Source organism: Phyllopteryx taeniolatus, chromosome 5 (genome assembly GCF_024500385.1).
Source record: "Phyllopteryx taeniolatus isolate TA_2022b chromosome 5, UOR_Ptae_1.2, whole genome shotgun sequence".
NCBI lineage: Eukaryota > Metazoa > Chordata > Actinopteri > Syngnathiformes > Syngnathidae > Phyllopteryx > Phyllopteryx taeniolatus.
Genome location: NC_084506.1, coordinates 26456213 through 26483968, shown reverse-complemented (window position 1 = coordinate 26483968; position 27756 = coordinate 26456213). Strand labels below are relative to the sequence as shown.

At 42.0% G+C, this 27756-nt stretch overlaps 1 protein-coding gene and 1 long non-coding RNA gene across 3 annotated transcripts; one reads left to right on the top strand and one right to left on the bottom strand.

Annotated features, from left to right (window-relative positions):
* Positions 1–267: 267 nt before the first annotated feature.
* LOC133478318 (uncharacterized) lies at positions 268–3290 on the bottom strand. Its single transcript, XR_009788651.1, has 2 exons — positions 3195–3290; positions 268–1701 (listed from the first exon to the last, which is right to left on the bottom strand). It is a non-coding gene; the product is annotated as an uncharacterized LOC133478318 (long non-coding RNA).
* ppp6r2b (protein phosphatase 6, regulatory subunit 2b) lies at positions 2590–27756 on the top strand. 2 transcript variants are annotated; one of them, XM_061774244.1, is made up of 24 exons: positions 2592–2945; positions 4390–4548; positions 4633–4731; positions 10961–11147; positions 11396–11533; positions 11614–11679; positions 12929–13041; positions 13122–13235; positions 13323–13443; positions 13530–13691; positions 13773–13991; positions 14068–14132; positions 14208–14323; positions 14806–14891; positions 14965–15042; positions 16254–16351; positions 16467–16524; positions 17100–17221; positions 17307–17461; positions 17554–17704; positions 20772–20839; positions 20938–21148; positions 23775–23906; positions 25065–27756. In XM_061774244.1, the coding sequence occupies exons 2-24, from the start codon at positions 4421–4423 to the stop codon at positions 25096–25098; spliced, it is 2721 nt and encodes a 906-aa protein (XP_061630228.1). In that variant the 5' UTR covers positions 2592–2945; positions 4390–4420; the 3' UTR covers positions 25099–27756. The 2 variants fall into 2 exon arrangements, with proteins under 2 accessions (XP_061630229.1, XP_061630228.1); XM_061774245.1 differs by lacking the exons at positions 23775–23906; positions 25065–27756 and adding an exon at positions 23133–23199 and having other exon boundaries at positions 2590–2945.

The window sequence follows — 27756 nt, the reverse complement described above, 5'->3', positions numbered from 1 at the left end:
ATGATTAAAATGAATAAAAAAATTAAAATGTGTTGTAAACAGTTTATTTTAACTCTTTCACTGCCATTGAGGGTTGTTGAAATCAAATATCCATGTTAACATGGAGGACTGGCAGTGTTAATTTTTTAAATATTTATCACCCTTGATCATCTTCATTAGGGCCACAGGTGTGTTTGTGCGAAAGGCGGGGTCCACCCTTGACTGGTCGCCAGCCAATTGCAGAGTGCAAGCACATACTGTATAGACAAACAAGCATTCACACTCACAGAAAATTGTAAGAATTTTAATGAACCGAACATTTATGTTTTGGGAATGTGGGAGGTAGCTGCAGTATCTGGTGAGCACGCAGACACAAAGCAGTCTTCCACTAACCTAAATTGACTTTTTGGCAAGAGAAGCGGGGTACACCCTGGACTGGTCACAAGCCAGTTTGCCACTGAATCCAGCTCCTGACGTCATTGAGTAGGCCGCTCCCCTTATAGGCATACATTCAACACAGGAAGGACTACTACACTACGTAAGTAATCCGGTTTATGCGGAACCTCGCGTGATCAAACCCGGAAAACATGTTAGCAAACTTACTGTGTGTGCTGCAATAACTACAGGCTGATGACATGATGGTTTGAACCCGAACTTGCTAAAATTTAGTTTTCTTTATCGCTGGTGTCTTTGGACAAAAGTTAAATACACATATATCATTTATTTATACATATAAGATCATATATGCACATCGGACATGGTCATTTTTGGTAGTTGTTGAAGACATTGGTAAAACAAAATACAATGTAGATGTTTAATATTTCTACAGGTGCTCTGATATAAACTGCTGGCTGTGTGCTAACATAATACTGCATACATGCTTTTGTCTGTCACATTCCATTTTAGATACATACCCAGATCTTCTCACAAACAATAGTTGCACTATATGTACATTTGTACATATGTCAAAGTTAAGTCACACAGAGCAACAATCGCACTACATATCAACAGACACTGAGGTGAAGCTGGAATTGGTCTGCGACGGGATGACGTCACGACAGGAAACGAGTCTCCACTATAAAAGACCATGGCGGAAGACTTTTTCACCCGGAGCTGTCTGAAGACCTCAGCACTGTACCTTCACCAACCTTATAGCTTGACTCTGTATATTTGGTTCAAATAATCCATCCAGCCATCCATTTTCTGTACCGCTTATCCTCACTAGGATCGCGGGCGTGCTGGACAATATCCCAGCTATCTTCGGGCGAGAGGCGGGGTACACCCTGAAATGGTCGCCAGCCAATCGCAGGGCAAATAGAAACACACAACACACACCTACGGGCAATTTAGAGTCTTCAATCAACCTACCACACATGTTTTGGGGATGTGGGAGGAAACCGGAGTACCCGGACAAAACCCACCCAGGCACGGGGAGAACATGCAAACTCCACAAAGGCGGGTCTGTGATTTGATCTCCGGTCCTCAGAACTGTGAAGCAGATGTGCTAAGCAGTTTCCCACCGTGCCACCGGTTCAAATAATTTGTTAGGTTTTTCATCCAGCCTGGTCATTGAAGAATCACCTCGACCAGAATAAAAGAACCGGGTGTTAGAGGTCCACACGCACTGCCAGGCTTAACCTGGGCCACGGCGTTTGTTTGTAAAACTTCTACTAGCTTTGTCTCGGTCTCCTGTCATCGGGGTCCGCCTTGCAGTTACAGTACCTGAACGGAAGATAGATAAGATGGATACAGTACTCTTTATCTACGAGAGAAATTCACTGTTCACTGTCTGCACAATGAAAACAACACAAAGCGAGCATGAAAAAAAAAAAAAGGGAGGGGGGGGGGGGCACGTTCCCCTATGTGCCCCCGGTTCTGCCGCCTCTGATACTAAACATAGTATCTAAATTATCTCAGGTATGAAAAATATCAAACATCCATCCATTTTCTGAACCACTTATCCTCACTTGTTTCACGGGTGTGCTGGCACCACACCCAGCTGACTTTCGGGCGAGGCGGGGTACACTCTGAACTGGTCGCCAGCCAATCGCAGATAGTACAAGACACATCAGAAAAATACTATTGCGTCAGTGTGGATAGTACAAGACACATCAGAAAAATACTATTGCGTCAGTGTGTCTTTTGGCTTAAACTACATAAAACCAGTTTATGCTTTACATTCTTTCATTATCTTTTTATACAATACGGGGCTTTTTTTCCTCAACAAAAGCGTATTTTCTTGGGTTGTGTTACGGATTGATAGTATTTTCAATTAATTTCAATGAAAGTGAATTCATATTTGAATGAATAAACTGAGCAACGACCTCGGTCACAGAAAACTCATAAGTACCGCTGTAAATTGTTTTTATCCGTCAAAATATTGCTTGTGAAACCGGTCCATGGAGCCCCAAAAATATTTTTTGCACGTCCCTAAAGTCATCACCAATATCTAGAGATATGAATTTCCACTCGGTTTCTATAATTGGAATTGTCGAATATTTTGTGTCGAACCTTTTAGTACATATTTTCCCTTGTTGTGTGTGAATTGTAACGTGACAATTTTTTAAATTTATTTATTTTTAATCCCCGAACGATATGTAACTCCAGTCCTGACAGCGTCTCCTCCCCGCAGTAAAAAATATCAGGCTGATGGTTAGACGTCTTGACGGACAGCCGAACATATACTGCGGTCATATGGACTACGTTTTATCTTCTCCGCCATTTTGATCGGCGACACCACCGGTCGTCGTCGCCCGCCTGTTGAAGTTGATTTCGGCCGGTGTCGGAGGGGAGGGGGTCGACAGTCGCTCCAAGACCACCGCGCTCACCGTGGATGGATGATGAGTGGAGGTCATCGCTAGCGTGAAGCTAACACCGCAAGGAATAGAAGAGCCCCCCACGGGCCGCTCTGGGTGACCTGACACCCCAAGATTAGATGACAACCAAAGGAACATGAAGACTGAAAGGTAAGCCTCGCTTGTTGTAATTAGAAGATATTTTTTCCCCCCATAAAGGAAGTCAAGTGGAAAGCGATGACGCAGAGCCGAGTGGGCTGACCGAGGTCAGCTAGCTAGCTCGTCACTTAGCACGGCTTCGCGATAAAATATGTAAAACATATATCTTTCCTTTACGGTATATGTATTAAGATGAACGTCACGACCGCAAGTGGAAAATCACAGGGAAATTGATTGTAAACAGGGGGGAAGTCAACCTACCGAGCAGTGCTGTACGAATAAGCTAATTAAGATCGCGTCAAGTGATCACGCTCTTTGGCAACCGTGTGTAGTCGCGCCTACAGACGTACGACACGCAATTAAGTACTGTATACATTTGCGTCTTTTGCTAAAATATAGTATGAGGAAACGGTCGCAAATCCAAACATCTCTCAACTGCTGTCCCTCTCGACCATTCTGTCTCATTGTTGGAGCCAAGAAATTAGGAAAAATCACACCACACACCCCAAACAAAAATGTCAATATGCTGAAAGTATTGTGTAAAATTTGGGCTTGTTTAGTTGAACACAAAGCGATTCTGTTGTATGAAGGCAACAGGTGGGTTAATTGCACATTTTGCCACCTCGTGGAAGACTAACTTTAGTGACTCCCTGTCACTATATGTCACTGGCATAGATGGATACTGTGGTTGAACCAAGATCAATGAACTACTCTTAACCTGTTCAGCGTCGTGGGGAGCTGGAGCCTATCCCAGCTGACTTTGGGCGAAAGGTGGACTAGTCCTGGGGCCTCTTCAGAGTGATTGCGTTTTTTTGTTTTTTTTTGCTGAGGAATTTTCATTTCCTAGCCGAGCGAGATGACACGGACATACTTGGAGAAAAGGTTGTTCAAATTCTAAAAATGCTTTGAAAAAGTGCCTTATCAAAGCAAAACCCTTTAACCCACATTTTGCATCGGCTACTCTTGACCAACCTTTACGAAAAGATATTAGCCCATAGTCCTTCACGGCAGCAACGGGCTACCAATTAAGTTTATAGATTCTCCGGGAAGATGCTTGAGAGTAAGAGAGAGAGAAGAGACGAAAATGCTAGCCTAAGGAGAAGAAGCAACCTTGAAGTTACCGCCATGCCACAAAACAATAACTTAAGATGTTGTTTGTCGTGTTTAAATATGCAATATTTGATTCTATTTTGTTTTGAAAAATGTATATGGTCTCTCTAGCATGTTGATTTTCATTTAACATTGACTTTATATAAGAACTGACTTAAAGATACATTTGTGTCAAATAATTGTTTTGAGATTAACTCCATTAAATCAGATGATGAAGTGAATTGTTTTATTTTACTTGTATGCTTTTTTTTTTATGCTTCCTGATTTAGGTTACTTTGTGTTAGTCAATCGTTAGTTTCCAAAGTATGCAGTGTTTATTTTAAAGCACCAAATCCTCTTTGTACAGCTAAGTGCACAGGTCTACGTGAGCATAAGCCATGTTTTGGAAGTTTGACCTACACACAGCTTCTCATCTGGAGGCTCTACTGGACAAGGAGGATGTCACGCTCGCTGAGCTTATGGACGAGGACGACGTGCTGCAAGAGTGCAAGGCTCAGAACAGGAGGTCTTCATTATTTCATCTCTGTTGCCTCCATTGTTGGCATCTGGCTGACTGAACTGACTTTTCCTTTCATTGTGGTTCTTGTAGACTCCTCCTGTTCCTGTGCCAGGATCAGTGCATGCAGGAGCTGGTCCGCAAGATTACCACAGAGCCTCCTTCTGGTATAGAGGAGACCAAGCGATTTAAGTAGGTGCTGTTTATGCAGATTAGAGTAAAATACAGTGGTACTTTGATTTATGAGTGCACCAGCTTACATGTTTTAAATTACCAATTTGCTTGGTTGATTTATTATTAAAAAAACAAAAAAAACATCTTTTTGTTGTGAGACAATTTGAGGCATGTGGAAGCTTCAAATAAGTCGCCGCTCAAGTGAAGGGGGCAAAAAAATATGGAGCAACTAAAGTACTGTAATGGTTTTGCATGTGGGCAAGGAAAGCCATAGTCACCAATGCGTATTCAACCGTTTATTGAATGGACAGTCAAACACCAAAATGAGAACACTCGCAAGGAGCTGCTGTAGGCCACAACTCACGCCTAAGACGCTCACATTGCGCTATAACCAGCCAACCTGACTCAACCCCTGATGTGACTCACTAGGCCACGCCTCTGCTAGACACATGCAATGTGAATAGTACAGTATGTACACTAATTACACTTTATAAAATATGTTTATTTATTTACACTCTTGTGATTTAACAATTCACTGCTATTTTTCTAGCGGCACGGTGAAGAACTGGTTAGAGCGTCTGCCTCACAGTTCTGAGGACCGGGGTTCAATCCCCGGCCCTGCCTGTGTGGAGTTTGCATGTTCTTCCTGTGCCTGCGTGGGTTTTCTCCGGGCACTCCGGTTTCCTCCCACATCCCAAAAACATGCATGGTAGGTTAATTGAAGACTCTAAATAGCCCGTAGGTGTGAATGTGAGTGCAAATGGTTGTTTGTTTCTATGTGCCCCGCGATTCGCTGGCAACCTGTTCAGGGTGCACCCCTGAACAGGTTGCCAGCTATCATCCTGCCCGATGATAGCTGGGTTAGGCTCCAGCACTCCCGCGACCCTTGTGAGGATAAGCGGCTCAGAAAATGGATGGATGCTATTTTTCTTTCGCTGTTCAACTGTCAAATGGCTGACGGGCAGCAAGCCCCAGATGCAGCTGCATCAGCATGCAACAAACACTGCTTGTAATAATTGTGAGAAGCTGAAAATTGAATTCACGATTCAAATTTGATGTACATTAAAAGTATAAACGGTTTCATTTGAATTGCAAGTTTTTAATCCTGTGTCTAAATGAATAATTAAATGTAGAAGTCTATGTCTTGTTCTCCTCTTCTTTTCCTTCCCGTTGGGGGTCGCCACAGCGTGTCATCCTTTTCCATGCAAGCTTATCTCCTGCATCCCCCTCTCTAACACCAACTACCCTCATGTCATCCCTCACTACATCTATCAACCTTCTCTGTGGTCTTCCTCTAGCTCTCTTGCCTGGCAGCTCCATCCTCGTCATCCTTTTACCAATATACTCATTCTCTCTCCTCTGAATGTGTCCAAACCATAAATGTCTGCTCGCTCTTTGTTTCCAAAACATCTAACTTTGGCTGTCCCTCTGATGAGCTCATTTCAAATCTTACGCAACTTCTAATGCTTTGCTGAAATGCTTGACAGTTTAATTTGAATCCCATTAAAATAAAATTTTATTTCGCCTGGCCCTTCATGTTTTCTTTAAAGAATTGTACCCATCTTACAAATTCTGCCCGGGTAACCAAACATGAGCACAACTGTGTGTTTTCTCATTTACCAAATCAAAGTAGGGCTGTGAATTTCAAAATAAGAGCAACGAAATATAAAGAAAGTATCACATGTTCAAATAAAGTGCTTAATTTCAGAATAATTATTTGAAAAAACTAACAACATACAGATAATACTTCATGTTTTGATCATATGTATATATGTGGATATTATACATGGGTGCGCATTATGCACGAGAAATTACAGTACTGTATCATCCATTTTCGATTGCCCTTGTCCTCATTGGAATTGCGGGTAGCCTGGAGCCTATCCCTTCTGACTTTGGGCAAGAGGCGGGGTACACCCTACACTGTTCGCTAGCGAATCGTAGGGCAACTATACTATATTCGTAATTTTATGTATTATTTTAGAAGCAGCAATGAAAGAGTATTATTTTTGCATTTCGAACACAGGTTGAGTTTGGCGATAACCATAGAACCAGAAATGGCACCTATTGCGATAAAGGGAGGCCTGAGGAATGGAGGAAAAGTGTGCTGGTGCCGATTTTTAAGAAGGGTGATGTGCAGAGGTGTGGGAACTATAGAAGAATAAAGTTGATGAGCCACACAATGAAGTTATGGGAAAGAGTAGTGGAGGTTAGACTCAGGACAGAAGTGAGTATTTGTGAGCAACAGTATGGTTTCATGCCTAGAAAGAGTACCACAGATGCATTATTTGCCTTGAGGATGTTGATGGAAAAGTACAGAGAAGGTCAGAAGGAGCTACATTGTGTCTTTGTAGATCTAGAGAAAGCCTATGACAGAGTACCCAGAGAGGAACTGTGGTACTGCATGCGGAAGTCTGGAGTGGCAGAGAAGTATGTTAGAATAATACAGGACATGTATGAGGGCAGCAGAACAGCGGTGAGGTGTGCTGTCGGTGTGACAGAAGAATTTAAGGTGGACGTGGGACTGCATCAGGGATCAGCCCTGAGCCCCTTCCTTTTTGCAGTGGTGATGGATAGGCTGACAGATGAGGTTAGACTGGAATCCCCGTGGACCATGATGTTTGCAGATGACATTGTGATCTGCAGTGAAAGCAGGGAGCAGCTGGAGGAACACCCCTAACGGGACAAGCCGAAAGGAAAAGAAGAAGATTATTCTAACATGCTTCTCTGGCACTCCAGTCTTCCACATGCAGTACTACAGTTCCTCTCTGTGTACTCTATCATAGGCTTTCTCTAGATCTACAAAGACACCATGTAGCTCCTGCTGACCTTCTGTGTACCTCTTCATTAACACCCTCAAGGCAAATAATGCATCTGTGGTACTCTTTCTTGGCATAGAACCATACTGTTGCTCGCAAATACTTCTGTTTCGAATCTAGCCTCTACTACTCTTTCCCATAACTTCATTGTGTGGCTCATCAACTTTATTCCTCTGTAGTTCCCACACCTCTGCACATCAACCTTGTTCTTAAAATGGTCATCAGGACCTTTTCTGTTGAACAAGCTGGTCAAAAACTCCACAGCCACCTCTCTTAGATGCTTCCATAACTCCACAGGTATGTCATCAGGACCAACTGCGTTTCATTTTTCATCCTCTTTAGTGCCTCTCTAACTTCCCCCTAACTAATCATTGCTACTTCCCGGTCCACCACACTTGCCTCTTCTACTCTTTCTTCTCTCTCATTTTTCTCATTCATCAACTCCTCAAAGTATTTCTTCCATCTATCCAGCACATGACTGGCACTGGTCAACAGATTCCCATCTCTATCCTTAATCACCCTACACTGCTGCACATCCTTCACATCTCTATCCCTTTGTCTGGTCAGCCTGTATAGATCCTTTTCTCCTTCTTTAGTGTCCAACCTGGCATACATGTCATCATATGCCTCTTGTATGGCCTTCACCCTATGTCACATCTCAATGTATTCCTTTCTTCTCTCCTCAGTCCTCTCAGTATCCCACTTCTTCTTTGCTAACCTCTTTCCTTGTATGATTTCTTGTACTTTGAGGTTCCACCACCAAGTCTCCTTCTCCCCTTTCCTACCAAAAGATACACCAAGTACTCTCCTGCCTGTCTCTCTGATCACCTTGGCTGTCGTGGTTCAATCTTCTGGAAGCTCCTCCTGTCCACCGAGGGCCTGTCTCATCTCTTCTCGGAAAGCCGCACAATACTCTTCCTTTCTCAGCTTCTACCACATGGGTCCCTGCTCTGGCTTTGTCTCCTCGCCACCACCAGAGTCATTTTGCACACCACTGTCATATGCTCTCTAGCCACACTCCCCTACCACTACCTTACAGTCAGTAAGTAAGATCCTTCAGATTAAATTGTCTGCACAAGATGTTAGGTCACCCTATATTCCTGCCTCTACTGGAAGAAAGTATTCACTACAGCCATTTCTATCCTTTTTTGCAAAGTCTACAACCATCTGTCCCTCCAATTTCCTTTCCTGGATGCCAAACTTACCCATCACTTCTTCGTCACCCCTGTTTCCTTCACCAACATGTCATTTACAATCTGCAATAATCACGACTCTCTTTCTGAGATGCTCAGAATTACTTTGTCTTGCTCCTTCCAGAATTTTTCTTTCACCTCTAGGTCACAACCTTCCCTTGAGGCTTAGCCATTAATTACATTATACTCAATTTCAAGTTTCAGTCTCATCACTCGATCTGATACTCTTTTTACCTCCCAGACATTGTTAGCTAACGCTTCTTTTAAAATAACCCCTACTCCATTTCTCTTCCCATCTACACCATGGTAAAATAATTTGAACCCTGCCGCTAAACTTATAGCGTTACTGCCTTTCCGCTTGCTCTCTTGGACACACAATACATCAACCTTTCTATTAATCATCATGTCAACCAACTCCCGAGTTTTTCCTGTCAAAGTTCCAACATACAAAGTTCCCGCATTCAGTTCTAGGCGCTGTGCTTTCCTCTTCTCTTGCTGCCTAAGAATCCTCTTTCCACCTCTCCTTCGTCGTCGACCCGCAGTAGCTGAATATTCCATCGGCGGTGGCGGACGTTGTTAACCGATCCGGTACGGAATTCTTTAGATGAAAGCTCATATTCGTTTAGCAAAGTTTTAAGCCGGATGCCCTTACTGACGCAACCCTCTGCATTTATCCGGGCTTTGGACCGGCCTACAGTTTGCACTGGCTTATGCATTACGTCTCGCTCTCTGTCAGTAATTAATTAATATAAACTTTCCATCTCCATATTTAAAAAAAGAAAAACCCACACATAATATACATTACATATTTATTTAAGACCCACCAAAGAGGCCAAAAAAATGTCTTTTAAATTTGACACAGCACAGAGAAGAGTCTTTTTAAAAAGGCTGCCAAATTTGAATGAATACAAAAATCAACATGTACCTGTAAGTAAAATAAGGCTCTGAAATCATGAAATATAAGGCCTGCCCTCGAGCTGCAGGACTGTGTGGGTAGCTCCGCTGAAGGCGTTGAAAACAGCCCTTCACCTGTCAAGTCAAATACAGATATACTCGATCGTATGCTATCCGCACTTAAGCAGGTAGCATACTAGCGAATGTAGTCAGCTCCTGGCTGAATAACGTGCCGCTGTTAATAAACAGTTAACTTTCCTGTGTCTTTGTGTCGAGACCCACACACAACAACTCCAAGTGAGGCGCTGCCGTTTTTGACAACTCCGCTGTGGTCGAGCGAGCTTCTTAGCTTGTGTCTTGCTATAAACAGTTAACTTTCCCTTAGGTGTCTCCATTGTGTGGATCTACGTGCATGGAGCAAGGCTTTAGAGTACTGGACAGAGCCAACGCCAGTCCGCCGCCAGTCCACGAGCCCACTAGTGTCTAATAAACATTAGCCTAGCCACTAGTAGCAGGCCACTTCGCAGTGGAGCCGTCCAACTCTCAGTCGGCTCACCACAACAGAGACACATCTTTGGGGTTGTAGGCATGTCTTGATGCCTAACTGGTGTACTGGTGGTAGAACTAGGCCAAGCTATTATTACTAAGTAAATCGCAAGCCAAAAGCCATATACAGCGCTCCTTAGTTATATAGTGGGGGAGGGCCAACTCATGCTGTTCTCTGGTGACGTCAAGATGACCCCGTTTTAGCGCCGCCCAAAAAATCTCTGCCACTGAGAGAGAGTTTTAAGCTCTATCTCAACAATTCAGTACAAACTTGTTCTCTCTCTTTGCACGTTTTCAGCACTTGCTTTCAAACATACTTAATGTTTAGAAACAAAACACACAAATGACTGGTGCAACTTTAAAGAATATACCGGGTGATTGTAAAGTACTCGTAATTTATTTGTGAACTATAATTCTTGCAAGAAATGAACTTGAGAAGAAAGTGTATTGCATGGAGTTTTATTTAACATTTGATATGTGCGCCAGCATTAGCCACCAGTTTCTCAAGCCGCCTGGGAACCGCATTAACTGATTTCACAAGGAACTCTTGTGGGATGGAAGACATTACTTCTCGTATTCGCCCTTCAAGTTCTTCCAAAGTTGTTGGTTTGGTAGAATAGACTTGCTCCTTTAATCATCATATTTCCCCTTTTAGCACTATGCGTTGCTGTTGCTACACTGGGGCATGGCTAAGCCATTTTATAGTACTGTGATGGTTACGTATGCAAATTCTGTAAAAATCAGCACAGTCTACTCATTTTTCTGATGTTACTACCAGGTTTGTTGTGTTTTTCACAGGTATTCGAACATAGCATGCGAGTTGTTGACAAGTGATGTGGGCGTGATCAACGACAAGCTGGGCAATGAGGAGCCTCTCCTGGAAACCCTGTACGCCTTCCTGGAGCAGCCCTCCCCGCTGAACCCCTTGCTGTCATCCTTCTTCAGCAAGACCATTGGAAACCTCATCGCACGGAAGACTGAGCAGGTACACCCACTGGTCATTAAATTAGCTATTACAGCAATGAAGCGTAACTTCCATTTGTACAAGGTTCACAGTACCAAAATGGCACCAACTTTCTATATAGTCACAGATTGATGGTACCTAACCTGTTACAGTGCTAGTGGTGTCTTTTAAACATGATTCAAAGCTGAATGACTGGTGTATAGTGTGTTTTGCAACTTACACTTGCGCAACAACAGTAAACCTTGTAACGGTGTTTCTGTTGTGTTCAGGTGATTAGTTTCCTGCGGCGGAAGGAGGGATTTTTGTCCTTGGTTCTAAAGCACATCGACACGTCAGCCATGATGGATGTCCTGCTACGACTTATCAGCTGCGTGGAGCCGCCCCCACTTCGACTGGAGACTCTGGCTGTAAGAGACGAATAAACATACAGTTTACAAAATGACACACACACTAAAATTTTCTACTATTTGGTGTTATTTGTTTACAGTGGCTGAATGAAGAAAAGCTGGCCCAGAGACTCGTAGAAATTATTCATCCAAAGATTGATGAAGAGGTACATGCACATTGTAGTTATTTTGCAGCAACTATAGAGCTTTAATTGAATACAGCGGTACCTTGACTTAAGTTTTTCAAGTTATCAATTGTCACTTGGTCAATTTTTATTATTGTTTTTCTTTATGTTGCATGCCAAAATTATGTTACGAGTGAGCTTCGGATACGGCGCCCTTCTCGTGGGGAGGGGGAAAAAAATGTGAAATGTACTGTAATGCCCTCGCATGTGGGGAAGGAGAGCCACAGTCCCCAATGCACTTTCAGTCGTTTATTGGCCGAAACAAACATACTGACACTATGAGAACACTCGCAAGGAGCAGATCCTCTTCCCCTGGGAAAACCAAGCATTACTACAACCATATGATTGACATGCATTGAAAAACGATTGCCTAAGTGTACCACCACCATATAAAAGTACCGTTTATGATTATTCACACTATTTTGCAATGTATTTACTGGCAAAACAAACCAATTTACCTGTTTAAAATCATAAATCACTGCTATGGGAATTATTGCACTTTATTTTAATGATAGTTTGTTTTCCTATACAAACCTCTTTAAAGGAGTCTGGGCATTTTTACTTTGCACATACAGTATCTTCATATGTCTATGTTAAACAGTGTTGGGAGGGTTACTTGGGTACACAGGTAAGATAGGTACACAGGGATATAGTTAGATAAATACAGTGTCATGAAAAGGTATTGGCCCCCTTCTCAAATTCTTATATTTTTTCAGTTTCCCCACTTAATGTTTAACATTATCAAACGAATGTAAATATCAGAAAAATATAACCCAAGTGAACTTAATATGCTGTTTTTTGAATGATTTCATTTATTAAGGAAAAAAAGTATTCAAAGTTGTTCATTCATTCAAAAAAATGAGGTTGCAGTCTCGAGCCCTGCGACTCCAGCTCCTGACATCACTCACTAGGCCACCCCCCTTAAAGGCATACATCAACACACGAATACTACAGTATGTACGTAAAATAGTTAACATGTTATAAAACTAATTTCTTTACACTTATTTGTTTTAATACATTACAGTGATGTTTTTCTTTAAAACGCGTAGCCCAAAAAAAGTTTCTGTTCAGCTGAAACTGACTGATTGTATTTCAATTGATTTCGATGGGGAAGATTGACGCAACAAATTCAACTCGTAAGTCAAAGTACCACCGTATACCTGTAGCTCAATTACATCTCTAGCTTTGGTGTTTACAATCCTGAAAGTCTGTGTCTGTTATGTCTACAAAGAGGCAGTCCAACGCTTCTCAGACTTTGTGCGACATCATTCGTTTAAGCAGAGACCAGGCTAATCAGCTTCAGGAGATGTCCCAGCCTGACCCTTTGCTGACCGTGCTGGAATCGTAATCCACATAGACACAAACTCTCCAAATTATGCTTTTTGGACAGGATACACACAAAGATGTCTGTCTCTGTTCTTCAGGCAGGAGTGTGTGGAGCAGCTGTTACAGAACATGTTCTCAGGAGACGGGACTGAGAGCTGCATTGTCAACGGGATTCAAGTTCTGCTCACATTGCTAGAAATCAGGAGGCCTGTGTGAGTTGCCAACCTTTCTTGCTTTATTAGTCTTCGTAGCGCTCCATTTCAACTTCGTGTCCATCCATTCTGTTTTTGTAACAACAGCGTGGATGGTGTAATGGACGCTCGGGGGTTTGAGAGAAGTTACACAGTGAACAGCAGCATCCTGTTGGCCATTCAGCCGCACTTGCTCCACTTCCACCAGCTAGTTCTGGAGCCTCCCAAAGTACGTAAACGAATTGCATGAAAACATTTGGAGGCCTTAATGGGAACGGCACGGTCTAGATTTAACAGTGTCTTTGATCTCTTTAGCGAAATCCTATGCTGACGACTTTGGGTGTGCTGGAGGAACCTTTGGGGAACACGCGGCTGCACGTAGCCAGACTAGTGGCCTCCCTGCTCTACACCAGCTCCGCCAGCCACGCAGTTATAGCGCAGGAACTCTGCCGACTCAATACAATAGATGTGCTTTTGGTAAGATGAACACACACTTTTCAATGTTCGTAGTTCTTAAAAAAAAAAAAAAAAAAAAGAATGACGGGATTGTACTTTCAGAACTTGTTCTTTAAGTACACGTGGAACAACTTCCTGCACCTTCAAGTGGAGCTTTGCGTGGCGGCCATCCTGCGGCCCTGCGCCCACGAAATGAGACTTCAGCCAGGCCTCGTCTCCCAGGACAACGTTAAGCTTCCTCAGGATGCGTCGCAAGAGCAGGCTTTGACGGAGGTCGCAGTCACCCATGACAATTCTGCACATAATTTATTGGTTACTCACGTAGGTGTCTTTAACATGCTGACAGCATCATGGTGCTGTTTTCTTGACAACTGATTGCCAAATTTGGTTTTTCAAGTTGTTTCAGCATTGCCGGCTTATTCAGAGGATTCTACTGGCCTGGGAAGAGAATGATAAAACCCAGTAAGTGTTCTTACTTTTGAGATTTTAGGCCTGTTTACTATGGCATGATCCAAGGGTGGAAATTGTGTGTTTTAGGTCAGAAGCTGGAATGAGGAGAGGCTACATGGGGCATCTGACAAGGATCGCCAACACTGTTGTCCACAATCTGGAGAAAGGCCCGGTTCACACCCAGATTAGTAATCTTATCAGTGGTACGTGTGGACAGTACTGCTTTCACAGTCAATCTATCCATGCTTGACTGTCACTATGGAGCCCCAGACATGACGTGGGATAAATATTTCTTTTAAATTGTGGTCGCAATTTCGATACATTACAGTGTGCACAAAATGTTAATTTGTGGCCACAAAACACAAATTTTAGCCACAAAATCGGTAATAACGTGCAAGTAAAATACTAATTAGTGGGCTCAATATCATTCCATGAACAGCTTGGACGTCTGGGTAAGCAAATGGAGCGCATCTTCACTAGAAACTGATTTGGGATGTCATCTGCATTACCGTCTCTAGGGTAGGTGCACTCAATTTGCTTACAGGAACGATAAATAAATACATCAGTTGTATTTCGTACCCACATTATACCTACTTCGTAGCCACAATTAAAAAAATTCCCCCCCATGTGCTGCTTGGGGTTCTGTATAATGCTGTTGTTTTTGTTGTTTCTTTTTTGGCTGTAGAGTTACCAGATGACTGCAGAGGCCGTTGGGAGACTTTTGTTAACCAGACCCTTTCAGAAACCAACAGGAGAAACACCATAGATCTGGTAAACACGGACACATGAAATACATAAGATATTTAAGTATATAAACTCTCAGTGTTCTATTTGTGTCTTTTAGGTCGGCAGCGGTAACCCACGGCCTTCCTCGGAAGACGACATGGAGAGCCCCTTCCCAAAAGAACTGACACTACAGCAGGTTTCAGCACAAATGTCAACTATAAAGAGTAGGGATGTCCCGATCCAACTTTTTCACTTCCAATCCGATATTGATATTTTAGCCGATATCGGTCCGATCCAATATCAGCAATAATCATATGTATTTTACTTAGTTTGTCGTATGGAATGTTAGAAAAGGCTTGATCGAGTCATATTACTCAGAGAACAGCAACAATAGGTATGAGAAAAACGGTCCCATTTATTATTAACCAATGGGTTACATAAAGTAACTTGGAAAACAAGAATGTAGTACAATTAAATAAAATGAAAATATATTAGGAAATCCTGAAAAATAAAATATAATAAAACAGTCATAAACATAATCTCAATAAATAATAAATACAAATTATACTTTTAAAGTGCAAAAGCTCAATGCAGTTATTTTTTTTTGCAGTCAGTATATGGTGAGAACTTCATTTGCTTTCTCCATATGTGCGGCACTACACTTTGAACTTTTTGATGCAACTGGGGTTAAGTTTTATTGACAAATCGCTGTTCCTGTTGTGCACCTCTTGGCCTCTGAGGGGCAGTGTGATACACGCAATGAGAGACACACTTGCAGAATCAAAGAAAGTAGAAGTCATGATGGAATAATGTTATTAAAACTCGTTTTTCACAGAGTTTGAAGAATATATGCCAGAGAGAATTGTTATATTGCCTGTTTGTATATTGTTATCCAGCATTTGTGTACCAATATTCATTATTTTGAGAGATGTGGCCGGGAGTTCAATGCTAATTTTCTTAAGCTCGTCAATTATGTTTTCCATTCATTGTGTGTTAGCTTTAAGAGAGCATGTTTTGTAAACAAACAAAGAAACAAAGGCTGTGATGTATTTGAACAATAGGTATAATTATTTTGTTATGTAAGTTTAGTTTTACAGTGAACTGGAGTGTCAGTAAACAACTTTAAGTAAGCGACATTCATTCTTACTCCTCCCGCTACTATGTTAGCACCTTAGCAATCTGTTGTTGTGATCTTGTGGGATCTGCATGCCATCTGTGCACTGCTGGATAGAAGTGCTGGAGCAGAGCATAGAAGGAACTGCTTTATAAGAGTCCGATCTGTTTTTATTAATTTTTTTGCTGACATCAGACCAATTTCTGATCTCAAAGATCGGATCAGGACACCCCTACTAAAGAGTGTCTGCCAGAATGCCTTGTAAGAAAACTGTATTTGTATTTATGTTTTAGGCTTTCTCAGACTACCAAATTCAGCAGATGACTGCAAATTTTGTGGATCAGTTTGGTTTCAACGACGACGAGTTCACAGACCACGACGACAGTATCGGGTGTGTGTACTAGTGCGGTGGGCCGTGCATTTTGGTACCGGGGCCTTTAGTGGAGTCTTACCTGACTATGCTGAGTAAGTGTATGCTGACTAAACAAATGCTTCTCTCATTGCAGGGCAACGTTTAATCGAATCGCAGAGATGAATATTAACATCGACGTGGGCCAGGACAGTGTGAGTTTATTCAAAATCACCCCTATTGAGAAACAACACTCTTAGGCTGGATTTACACTACACTGTTCAAGTGGCAGCATAAGTAAAAATAGACAAATACAAAATAAGAACACTTGCCAGGGCTGCTGTAGGCCACCGCTCACACCCAGAAGCTCACACGCAGACGAACTGGCCAATCAACTCCAGCTCTTGAAGTCACTCACTAGGCCACACCCCTTAAAGGCACACATCCAACACATTAATACTATGTAGAGTAATTAAACTTTATTCATTTACATGCCCTTTTATTATGTTTTTTTTTAAATACAATACAGTACTGTTTATCTTCATTAAAAACATAACTAACAGGGCTGGAACGGATTAATGACATTTCAAGTCCATTCTATGGCAAAAACTGATTTAATATACAGTCCAAGTAAATTGTGTTACGCGCTTGATCACAGAACGAATTAAACTTGTAAGTCAAGGTACCACTGTAAATAAATCGGAATTGGGCGCTTAAACCTACAATGTAAATCCGGCTTATTTTCCATTTACCAGTTTGAAGTTTTGGCAATGACACGTTTACTTTTTAGGCCAATATGGCTTCGTTTGACGCCTGCGCCAAGGAGAGGATTCAAGCCTTTGACGATGACGAAGAGGACATCTGGGAGGAAAAAGAAATCAATTATGCAACACAAACCAAGTCAAGGAACAGGTTTGCAGATGTTCTTATTCGAGCGTTACTCACCCTCTCCATGGTGTCCTGATGTAAAGATGTTAATTTGATCTACCCAATCAAGGTTTGGTGGGTCCCAGGCCGCCCAAGGCCAAGTCCCGAGGAAAGCGTATGATAGGTCAGTAGCTTCTGACAAAGCACCAAGCTCAGACTCTGACGAAGGAGAGGAGCTGAAAGACGACATTGATCCTTTCTCCAGCCAGGCAGAGGCCACAAAGAGTGAGATAAAGCATATGATCATCATGCGATTGTTTCGCTCTCTGAGGGAATGACAGGCTTTGAGTAAGTGCCTCCTGTACATCGTTCCTAAGACTCCGGCTGGATTGCGGACTTTGGGGAGGTGAACTCAAAAGCTCCCGCGGCAGGCGTCGGCTTCGCAGCCTGGGACAGTCCCCAGCCCACCGCCACTGAGACAGAGGAGAAGGGCTGGGCCCAGTTTACAGACTTTCAGCCTTTCTGCTGGTGAGCCCGCAAAATGCCCGTCCATACCCAGCAATACTGTCTTAACTGGAAATGCTACAACTAAATGCCTCCAACCACCATGACGGTTTTGTTTCCGCTCAATGACCGCAAAACTTGAAGAGAAGCAAACCCCTAAATTCAGTGTCAAACTTTAGCAACGTGCAGTTAGTGGCATTTTCGAGGGGGAGAACAAGGCCAGGGCGACATTCCAAAAGAGAAACCACCAAATGTGCTCAGTGAATTTATTCCCCAGTTCAATCCTACAAGCCTACTGAGGCATCTCATCCAGAACAGTCATTGTAAATTAATTACTGGGCATTTGGGGTGTATATGATCCCAGTGTATCAATAATAGAGATAGACCGATATGTTTTTTTTCAGGGCCGATACCGATTATTAGTAGTCAAGAAGGCCGATAACCGATAATTGAAGCCGATATTCATTTTGCGGTAAAAAGGAAAATATTGTTGTTACAATTTGAAATAATAAAAACTCCAAACACTTCATTTAAATGCCTGAAAGCATATTTATTAAACAGTTTTTCAAATTTGCAATGTTAAGTTTTGTTTTATTATTATTATTATTTTAAACTTAGTAAATAGGAATCTTTGTTTTAAAATTCTAACAAAAAGTGCAGGGAGCTCCCGGCTCACAAATGAACATTTTAACAGATAAATAGGTCCCTAATTTTTTCAATAGTAAATAGTTTCCCCAATTTTCAATATAAGTGAAATGTTAATGTTTTACAATAATAATAGTTTTTAATAATAATTTTCTTTAAAGTTCAAAAACAAAAAGTGCAGGTAGTTCCCAGGGTCAACAGCATCTCGAAGTTAACTGCAAATTCAAAGAAATGGTTCCCTAAAGTTTCATAAAATAAATAAAACTGAGAGTTGTCACATCCACCACTGAAGTGGTCAGTGTTGCCACAGTTACCTTGAAAATGTAACTTAGTTACTTTCCTGATTACTTGATTTTCAAAGTAACTAAGTTGGGAAAAAAGTAAATTTTAGTTACTTTCGGCAGCTGCCAAGTGGCAGGAATATCACTTATCCACAGTACAAAAAAAGCATTAGCTTAACCGTACCCATTACTTGGTAATGTACGCCACACAAGTTACAGAAAGATGCCATCAACCTGAAGCAATAACTTAAATATTAGTGTAGTTGAAGCCACATTAACTCAGCAACTTAGTGCAGACTTGACATGCCAACACAATACAGTAAGTTCCTAAACGTAAGCAAGCACACCATTCTCGGTACACTGCCAATTGTGCTCCATGAAAGCAACTGTGTGTGTATGCCTTTGTCCGTGCGTGTACGTAAACACACACACACCATTGCTCACACCACAGTAATTTTGATGCGAAGAGTGAGAGAACGTTTTATCTTACTACATGACCTCAACTGTGCAGCGCGTTCAACCAGCTCACAAATGAAGTTGAGAGTTCTCACTTTTCATTGTAAATATTATTTAAGCTAAGTATTATAAGTCCTTCAGTGAGTCAGTCCTTACCCTCCATGGCCGATTGATGATCGCGCACTCGGTATGAATAATTAACCCACAATGCATTGCACATTTAACACGAGCGTGAAACTTTATTCTTAATGTGTAAATAAAAACGTAACAAATTTTTTTGTTATTTTTCTTTTACTAAGGAAAATAACAAAAATAGTGCGGCGACAGGGACATTTGTGCTGTCTCGGTTAAATGCTTCTGCACATTTGGACTGCTTCTTTGGTTCAATCACCAGCTACAAATTACTGTTTGGTGAGAGACATTGGTGATGGAAAACTAACTATTGTTGGATTGAAGAAGTAACTATAGTCTAATTACTTTCCCAGGAAAAGTAACTAGTTTCTTCGTTCGTTACTCAAAATGGCGGATTTTTGGAGTGACGTGTTACTTTGAGTCTTACTTAGTAACGTGTTACCGGCATCACTGGTTACAAGTAGTTGTGCGTTATAGAGGACTAGGATTTATTACAATTTATGTACAGTCTGCTGCCTTAATTTACCTTTGAAACACATATTTGCTCCCTGGACTGTCTCCATTTGGTAAAATATTCTCCTCTCGATCCCGTGTGTGTGAGACAGACCATTGTGCATGTATTGCACGGCTTTTACTGCATGCTGATTGGATGGTTGTTGCCTGTGCAGTGGCTGTGCAAGGGTAACCAATCAGGTGGTGCTGTGGGCGGGACAGTGCTGGAGAGAGAAGTCACAGACAGAGAGGCTCGCTGCGGCTGCATCAGAGTCAAAATAACCCAGTATTAAATCATCGGCCGCCAGATTAAAAAAAAAGGCTGTTACCAATATGCGTCAAAATGCCAAATATCGGCCCTGATAATCAGCCCGGCTGATAATCGCCTTATCACTAAGCCATAAGATGCGTTCCCCCACTATATCGCCATCGATCAGGCTCCTGCTATAGCTTTTTTTTTATTTTTTATTTTTTTAATGAACTGTTTTTATTGGTTTTTACAGTATACTTCCTTTATATGATGCCCTGTAGGAAAGGAGAATCACAGTCACCGATTCACTTTTCAGCCATTGATTAAACGCCGGGCGAACAGAACAATGAAAACAAACAAACAATGAACTCACTCACGTTTAAGCTGCTGTCAGCCACAGCTCACGCCCAGGTACTCGCATGCAAAGCCACGCCACCCCACCAGGCCCAAGCATGTACACAGTCACTACAATACGCAAAAGGTACATACATATGCTTGCAGTATTTTCTTAGTTGTTTGAATACATTTACAATGTGTTTAAATCAGGTTTAAGTAGTTAATTAGGTGTAATAAAAAATATTTTAAGTTTCTATCGCAGATTTTCACTGCGGGTGTGTCTGGAACCTTGCGATAAATTGGGGTTAGCTGTAGGTACTGTAGATACTTTTTGCTGGTCCAAGGTGTCAGCCACTGAATGTTTGGATCATGTTGGAAATTAAATTTAGAACTGGGAATGCAAGGAATGTGACCTCCTGGACTTTCACCCGACTTCTCAAAATGGTTGCAGTGTGTCTGTAGTGCTCTCTAAATTTGTTTACATACTATATATCTCCAGTTCTGAAACAGGCCCCCGATGCAGCTCACCCGTGGACTCGGACCTTAGCACTAAACCGAGCCAGAACCGTAAGTTGAATGTTTTTCATCACGAAACGACAACCTACAAGAGTGGAATGAATCTTGCCTTCTTAAATGAATAGGACTATCTCATCTCCTCCCTCCAGCCTGCGTGTGGAGCGTATGCGGGGCGAGGAAAGCCCCCCTGGTGGCGTCGGACAGCTCCTCGTCCAGCAGCTCCGACACAGACGAAGACGAGAGCAAGACGGGGTCCGCGTCAGCCCAGACGGCAACCACGGAGACCATCAACACGGGTGCCGGCAAGGAGACCTTCCGGCTCACCGTGGATGCTAAGAACGAGCGCGCCGTGTTCAGCAGGTACGGGACACGTGCTCATGGACAAGAGCTTTTGATCCAAAAAGTTCAAAAAGGCAACAGATGATTTTTATGCCTCACATGAACTTCATATGAGTCACTGACAGTGGGTCACTGACTCGCCTCACTTCCTTTTTGGCAGCATGGGTTCAGTTCCCACTCATACTGTATGTGCCCGGTGATTGACTGGCGACCAGTCTGGGGTGTAGTTTGTGTTGGAAGTTCCTCTTTTGTAGAATAATTAAGGAATCAATCTTGTCTTTATGGGATTTTTAAAAGGAGCAGAGGAGAGCAAGGGGGATATGGCTGTCTGTCCTCTCTCTGAACCCGCAACTCGAAAGAACAGATTATAAATCAGGTCCTTCAATCAGATTCAGTAAATTTCCATAATCAGGATATTCCCACCAGCTACCCAGCCAGCTGTTGTAGCTGTTTGGGAATGTCCTTGGATAAAACAAAATACGGCTTGCTGCTATTAGCAAGGCTAGACATATCAGAAGTTACACCAGAGTTATAGAACAAAAGAATACATTAAGGCATTAAACCTTCTAAATGTGAATATAAGTAATTTGGCCAACTCAGGTTTTTACACATAAAAAGGTCAAGTATGTTAAAACACAAAATAAATTTGTCTACAGTAGTGAGAGACTAATAATGTAGCAAAAAAGACATTTAGGATATACGGGACAGTCAAGACCCACTGTTTGACCACTAATAGCGAAAATCTGGATAATTTATGCCCATTATAATTGCATTGAAAAAAATAAATATATTTTAAACTAAAACAATTCTTGAATATTGGGGATGAATCAACAATAAGTGTTTTCAGGGTTTGTTCCAACTCAGGTTTTTACACATAAAAAGGTCAAGTATGTTAAAACACAAAATAAATTTGTCTACAGTAGTGAGAGACTAATAATGTAGCAAAAAAGACATTTAGGATATACGGGACAGTCAAGACCCACTGTTTGACCACTAATAGCGAAAATCTGGATAATTTATGCCCATTATAATTGCATTGAAAAAAATAAATATATATATTTTAAACTAAAACAATTCTTGAATATTGGGGATGAATCAACAATAAGTGTTTTCAGGGTTTGTTCCCCCGCACCCCCAAAAAAACAAAAAGAAAAACAAAACAAAAAATCTGCAACAAGGTGAATCTCGGGGTGCCGAGCTGCCAGTATCTGGGGGTCCACTCTATACACGCAAGCGTTGTAAATAAAATTGTGTGCAGTAAGTCATAATTACTGTAGAATATTTAGAACTTTTTTTCCCAAGCCAACACCACAGAAATTTACAGATGAGAAAATAAATTGGAAATGTGCCTTTAGTCAAAAAATGTATGAAAACCCAATTCCTAATAGCTTAACATTTTAAATGTTCCACAATTTAACATAAGAAAATGAACCGTCAAACTGCATGGCCGTCTGGCTGGTACAGATGTAAGAGTAAGCTCACTCTTGCTCTTTTTTTCATGTAAGGGTGAGGCAATGTTCACCGCAAGTGACTGATAAACAAACTTGAATTAACTGATTAAATCTATTAATCGCCAAGCTCTAGTTACGAGTTATGAACTAGTTGGCTGGTCGGTCACGAGGCACAAGAAGATAACCGTACTTACTGTTTTCATTGTATTGTTTCATATGTATGACTCACTAGTGTCTTTCATACGAATATTTACTGTTATTGAGACTTATCTACTGCGTTAGTGATAGATTACGACCCCCTGTAGAGGTTTTCTCCAACACTTCATTTTGCATTACATTAATGGCCTCTATAAACTTTCCCCTTGTATATAAAAAGTGCTGCACTATATCTACTATCTACTGCTTCTCTGCTGCTCACATCGAGCGTCTCTCCTTTCTCTCTAAGCCTTTCCCTCTCCCTCCCACTCTCTATGTTGCTGTTCTGATATACCCCCCCCCCCCCCGCCCCACCTGTCTCTTCCCACCTGTTTCGCCCTCCTCACCAACCCCCTCAGAGTATTCAGACCAGCCACTAGACGGTATGTGGAACGTGGAATGATTTCCTGAATTTTGTATGAGAGAGCAAATGCCGTTCATAAGAAAAGACGGGACACGTTTTGCTTGTTGCCTTGTCAAGGATGTATGCGACGACCAAGACTAATTCATCAGTGGACTGCACTAACCCACTACATCCCCATACATTAGCTTAACTAGTCTCTTTCCCCAACACCAGTTCAGCATTAACAGATCCATAAATAGCAAAAGGAGTGTCTGTGGCCTCACATGTGGCACATATGTTTGCAATAATGACATATCCAGTGCATCATTTCCTATTAAATATCTAGCTAGTGTCTTCCCTTTCCAGTAAAGAAAGTGGGGAAGAGCCCTATTTTGCCACATTCCATGCTTTGAACAAGAACATTTTCAGTACAAGGCAATGCAGTAGCACGCAACTTACTAACAAATAATAGCTCCTTACAAGCATGCACAAATTGATTGTTGTTTTCGCTGTGGGGAGGGGCACCGTCAACTGTAGATAACAGTGGTGAGTTTTTAACCAAGATCTGCAACCGCTGTTTGTTTTCTTTCATCAGGAGTGACTAACTCTCATTTATTCCTCTTTGGTAAGAACACTGTCTTTTTGTTTTGTTTTGAAGTCACACAGAAAAGACAGCAGCAGAGGACAAAGTGGAAGGAAATGAGGCTGACGCGGATTCTGAAAGGAAACACGGAGACTGTCCCAGTCCAGCTAAGAGCAGTCCTACCCAGCAGCCTGCTGCTGTCACACAGTAAGTAGTGTCTGTGTACTTAACACACAGTCGTGGAGTTAAATTGGATCTAGGGGCGTTTGTTAACTTAACTACAAAGAGTACCAGGGTTGTATTCGGTATGAGGTCTTCAGTACAGTATTTCCTCATATGGTGGCAGTGGTAATAATGTACTGGACTGGAGAGAGTACCAGACATTTGAAGACATAATGTATTCATCCATCCATTTTCCATACCGCTTATCCTCACTAGGTTAAGTATCGCATTTCCTCACAAAATGGCTGGCGACATTGGTATTAGGCTTGTAGTAGGGGTAAGGTGTATTTACTCATAGCGGCTGGGGGCGTTTGTATACTCAACTGCAGGGTACCAAATGTTTATCAGGGATAAGACGTTAAGTACCATATTTTCTCATATAGTGGCTAGGGTGGTGGTATACTTACTCAACTACCGGGAGTCCCAGGCATTAGTAAGGCGTTAAGTGCTGTTTCTCATGTTTTATGTTTAGTGCAGAGAGCAGTCTTTAAACTCCACCATAAACATCAGCTTTACAGATGCCAGGCCCGCTCTACAGGTGCCACTGCAACACACAGTGGAGGTAACTACACTCACTTGTCCTAAGGAGTGAGAAAGGAGGCATCCAACAGAATCAGAATCAGAATCATCTTTATTTGCCAAGTATGTCCAAAACACAGAAGGAATTTGTCTCCGGTAGTTGGAGCCGCTCTAGTACAACAGACAGTCAATTTACAGAACACTTTGGAGACATAAAGACATTGACAAAAAACAACAACAAACAACAATTGTGCAAAAAGATGCAGAGTCCTCAGTTCGAATGGCTAATATCGCAATAGTCCGGTGCAATGACCATTGTGCAAAGGGCACTGAGACTTCAAGGAGTGTATGCGGTTTAAAGTGACGAGTACTGCGATAATCTGGGACAATGGTTGTGCAAATGTAGCGCCACTACATGAGGATATGTCACGAATGCTGAGAATGTTTATTTTAGAGGAGACAAACACGAACAATCGTGGCCCGACTCGATTCTCTCCATTGTTCCCCTGCACTTGAACATCCCCTTGTCACACACCACGGAACCCGATGTGGTTTTACTGCTTCTACTCGCAATCAAACCTCATTGGAAATATGACCTTTTTTTGTTTTGTTTTTGTTTTACAGAGAGAAGCAGCCCTCTGCCAACGGACCGGCCTAACCACATCATCATCATCATCATCATCGTCGGCGATCCTTCCATGCGCAGCCACGCTGTTCTTTGATTAGTCTTAGCGGCCATGTTTGCCAGCCCAGTGACACATTTGCATTCATTGCTAGAGAAGCACATCCAACAGCCAAATGAGGTTACACATTAATGATCTGCCCATGACAAAAATAACAGTCCTGCGCATAACTCTAAGCCGGGTCTGAGTTTCACAGCATTCGACTGATGACACGTCAACTACGCATAAACACCACAAAACTAACTTTTCAATTCAGCATTTCAACTCCCCATGTGTATGCAAAGCCATTTTTGCATTTATGCCATGTTCTCGAGATCCAGATTAAGGTCATACTCATAGGACAAAAGTGGCATTAGTAGAAAAACATTACCAGTAAGACACAGTCTTTCTATTTTTGCGCTGTATTGTCTTACTAGTGAGAACAAAGAGTGTGCTAGTGCATGAACCTTAAACTGGATATCAAGGATATGGAATAAATGCTCAAACGGCTTTTCATACAGGCGGGCAAATATTTTAAACCATTTCACCCATGCCCAACTGGGCATATCAGACATGGACCATCATGCGTGTCACTACTCTCACAGTCCATCTAGTTTCAATGTGTGAGAGTGTGAGCTCTGTACGAAGTGAAGAGCTCACACTTACTCTCAGGTCCGAGGAGAAGTATGCCCAATACTAAAAGAAAGCACACCTGTGTAACACATGCACACACACACAGACAGTACCTTGCACACACGCACACACACATTAAAAAACACTATTGTTGAAAAAATAATAATAACTCCAAAAGACACACAGATGTGCACATACCCAGTCATACCTCCCCCCCCTAATCCTCGGAAGCTGTCAGTTGTACTATTGTGATATTTGCACCTGTATTAGGTTGTGGCTACTCTTGGTAATAAACGTCATATAAATGTATACAGTATATATACACATATAATCATATCTATTTTTGGAACAAAAGATAGGAAAGTTGAATGCATGTGTTGTATGAATGTGTGTCGTTGAAATGAGGCAATAATGACGTTTTGGTATCCCAGCATCAGTTCAGGAGGAGTGTGTGTGTGTGTGTGTGTGTGTGTGTGTGTGTGTGTGTGTGTGTGTAGTGTCTTCCATAGCATTACGTTAATCACTTTTTTTTCACGCATTAGGCAATCCGTTAGATTGCCGAACCGGAGATTACTGCATAGCCATTGTCTTGTTGCTATTTATTTGATGTCAATGACAAAAAAAACAGCTAGTGCCAAGCGTTGATTAGGGGTAAGGCCTAAAGTACCATATTTCCTCACACAATGGCCAAGTGCGGTTGTTTACTCAACTACAGAGAGTATGAAGCATTTATTCAGGGTGAGGCGTTAAGTACGGGATTTCCTTACATAGTGGCTAGGGGTGTTTTTTCCCCCTCAACTGAGAGAGGACATTTGAGGGGTAAGGCATTAAGTACCGTATTTCCTCATATAGCGACCAGAGGCGTATGTTTACTGATTTGCAGAGAGCAGGAAGCATTTATTGGAGGTAAGGTGTTGAAAGTATTGTATTTGGTGATACAGTGGCCGGGGGCGGGGGGTGTTTACTCGTAGTGGGGCTTATCTTTCCTCTCATCTCAGGGCTGGTGGTGACTTTAGTTGCACATTTGCCCATCTGTGGAATCATTTGCAGGCAGCACAGTAGCCTAGTGTTACTATGTCTGCTTCACAGTTCTGGGGGTTCAGGATTTGAATCTCAGCTCAGGCCTTCCCTGTGCAGAGTTTGCATGTTCTCCCCATGCTTGCTTCTCCAGGTACTCGTGCTTCTTCCCACATTCCAAAAACATGACATTCATTGACAACTCTAAATTGTTCGTGCGTGTGAAAGTGAGTGTGAGAGGTTGTTTTCTTTATATTTGCTCTGGGATGGCTAGCGACCAGTCCAGGGTGTACCTTGCCTCTTGCTCGAAGTCAGCTGGGATAGGCTCCAGCGCACCTGCGACCCTAATAAGTTATATATAAAAACAATTTAAAAAAATGGATAAATATAATAATTTGGGTAGATTTAAGTCTTTGATTCACAGGCACCTTTTGTAAAGGCTCCATTTGAATGTGGAATAGCTCACGTTGTGTACATTACACACGTTGGAATACGTTTTGCTTTTCTACCAAAGTCTTCCCTCATTGGTATTTTTATTTTTGACAGACAATAAAATCCAAAGCAGTCTTGTTTTTCCCCCCCAAATGAATGTGACACTTTTGCTTGTTCCACGTGTGAAATGCTCTAAAGAAATCCGGTTTCAGGGAAGAGGAAAACGGCGCTATTTTGCCACTGAATATATCAAACTGTCATTCCCAGTGAGGGAGACAACTGCGTTGACGTGACTGTGTAACGGCACGATGCTTTGTGGGCATCTCACCGCCAGTTGCTCATTCCAAGGCATGCATGTGTGTATCATTGTGTGTGCGTGCGTGCGTGTGTGTGTGTGTGTGTGTGTGGGTTGGGGTGGGGGTTAGAAAATAAAGCTGTGCTGTAAAATGCCTTTCATTTTTTGCCATGCAAACTAATGCTGGTGTTAACTTTTTTGAAGCAATGTGTCTGTTACTTGTCACTTTACCTGGTAAATTCATATGAACCTAATAAATCTGTCAAAAGAAAAGCCA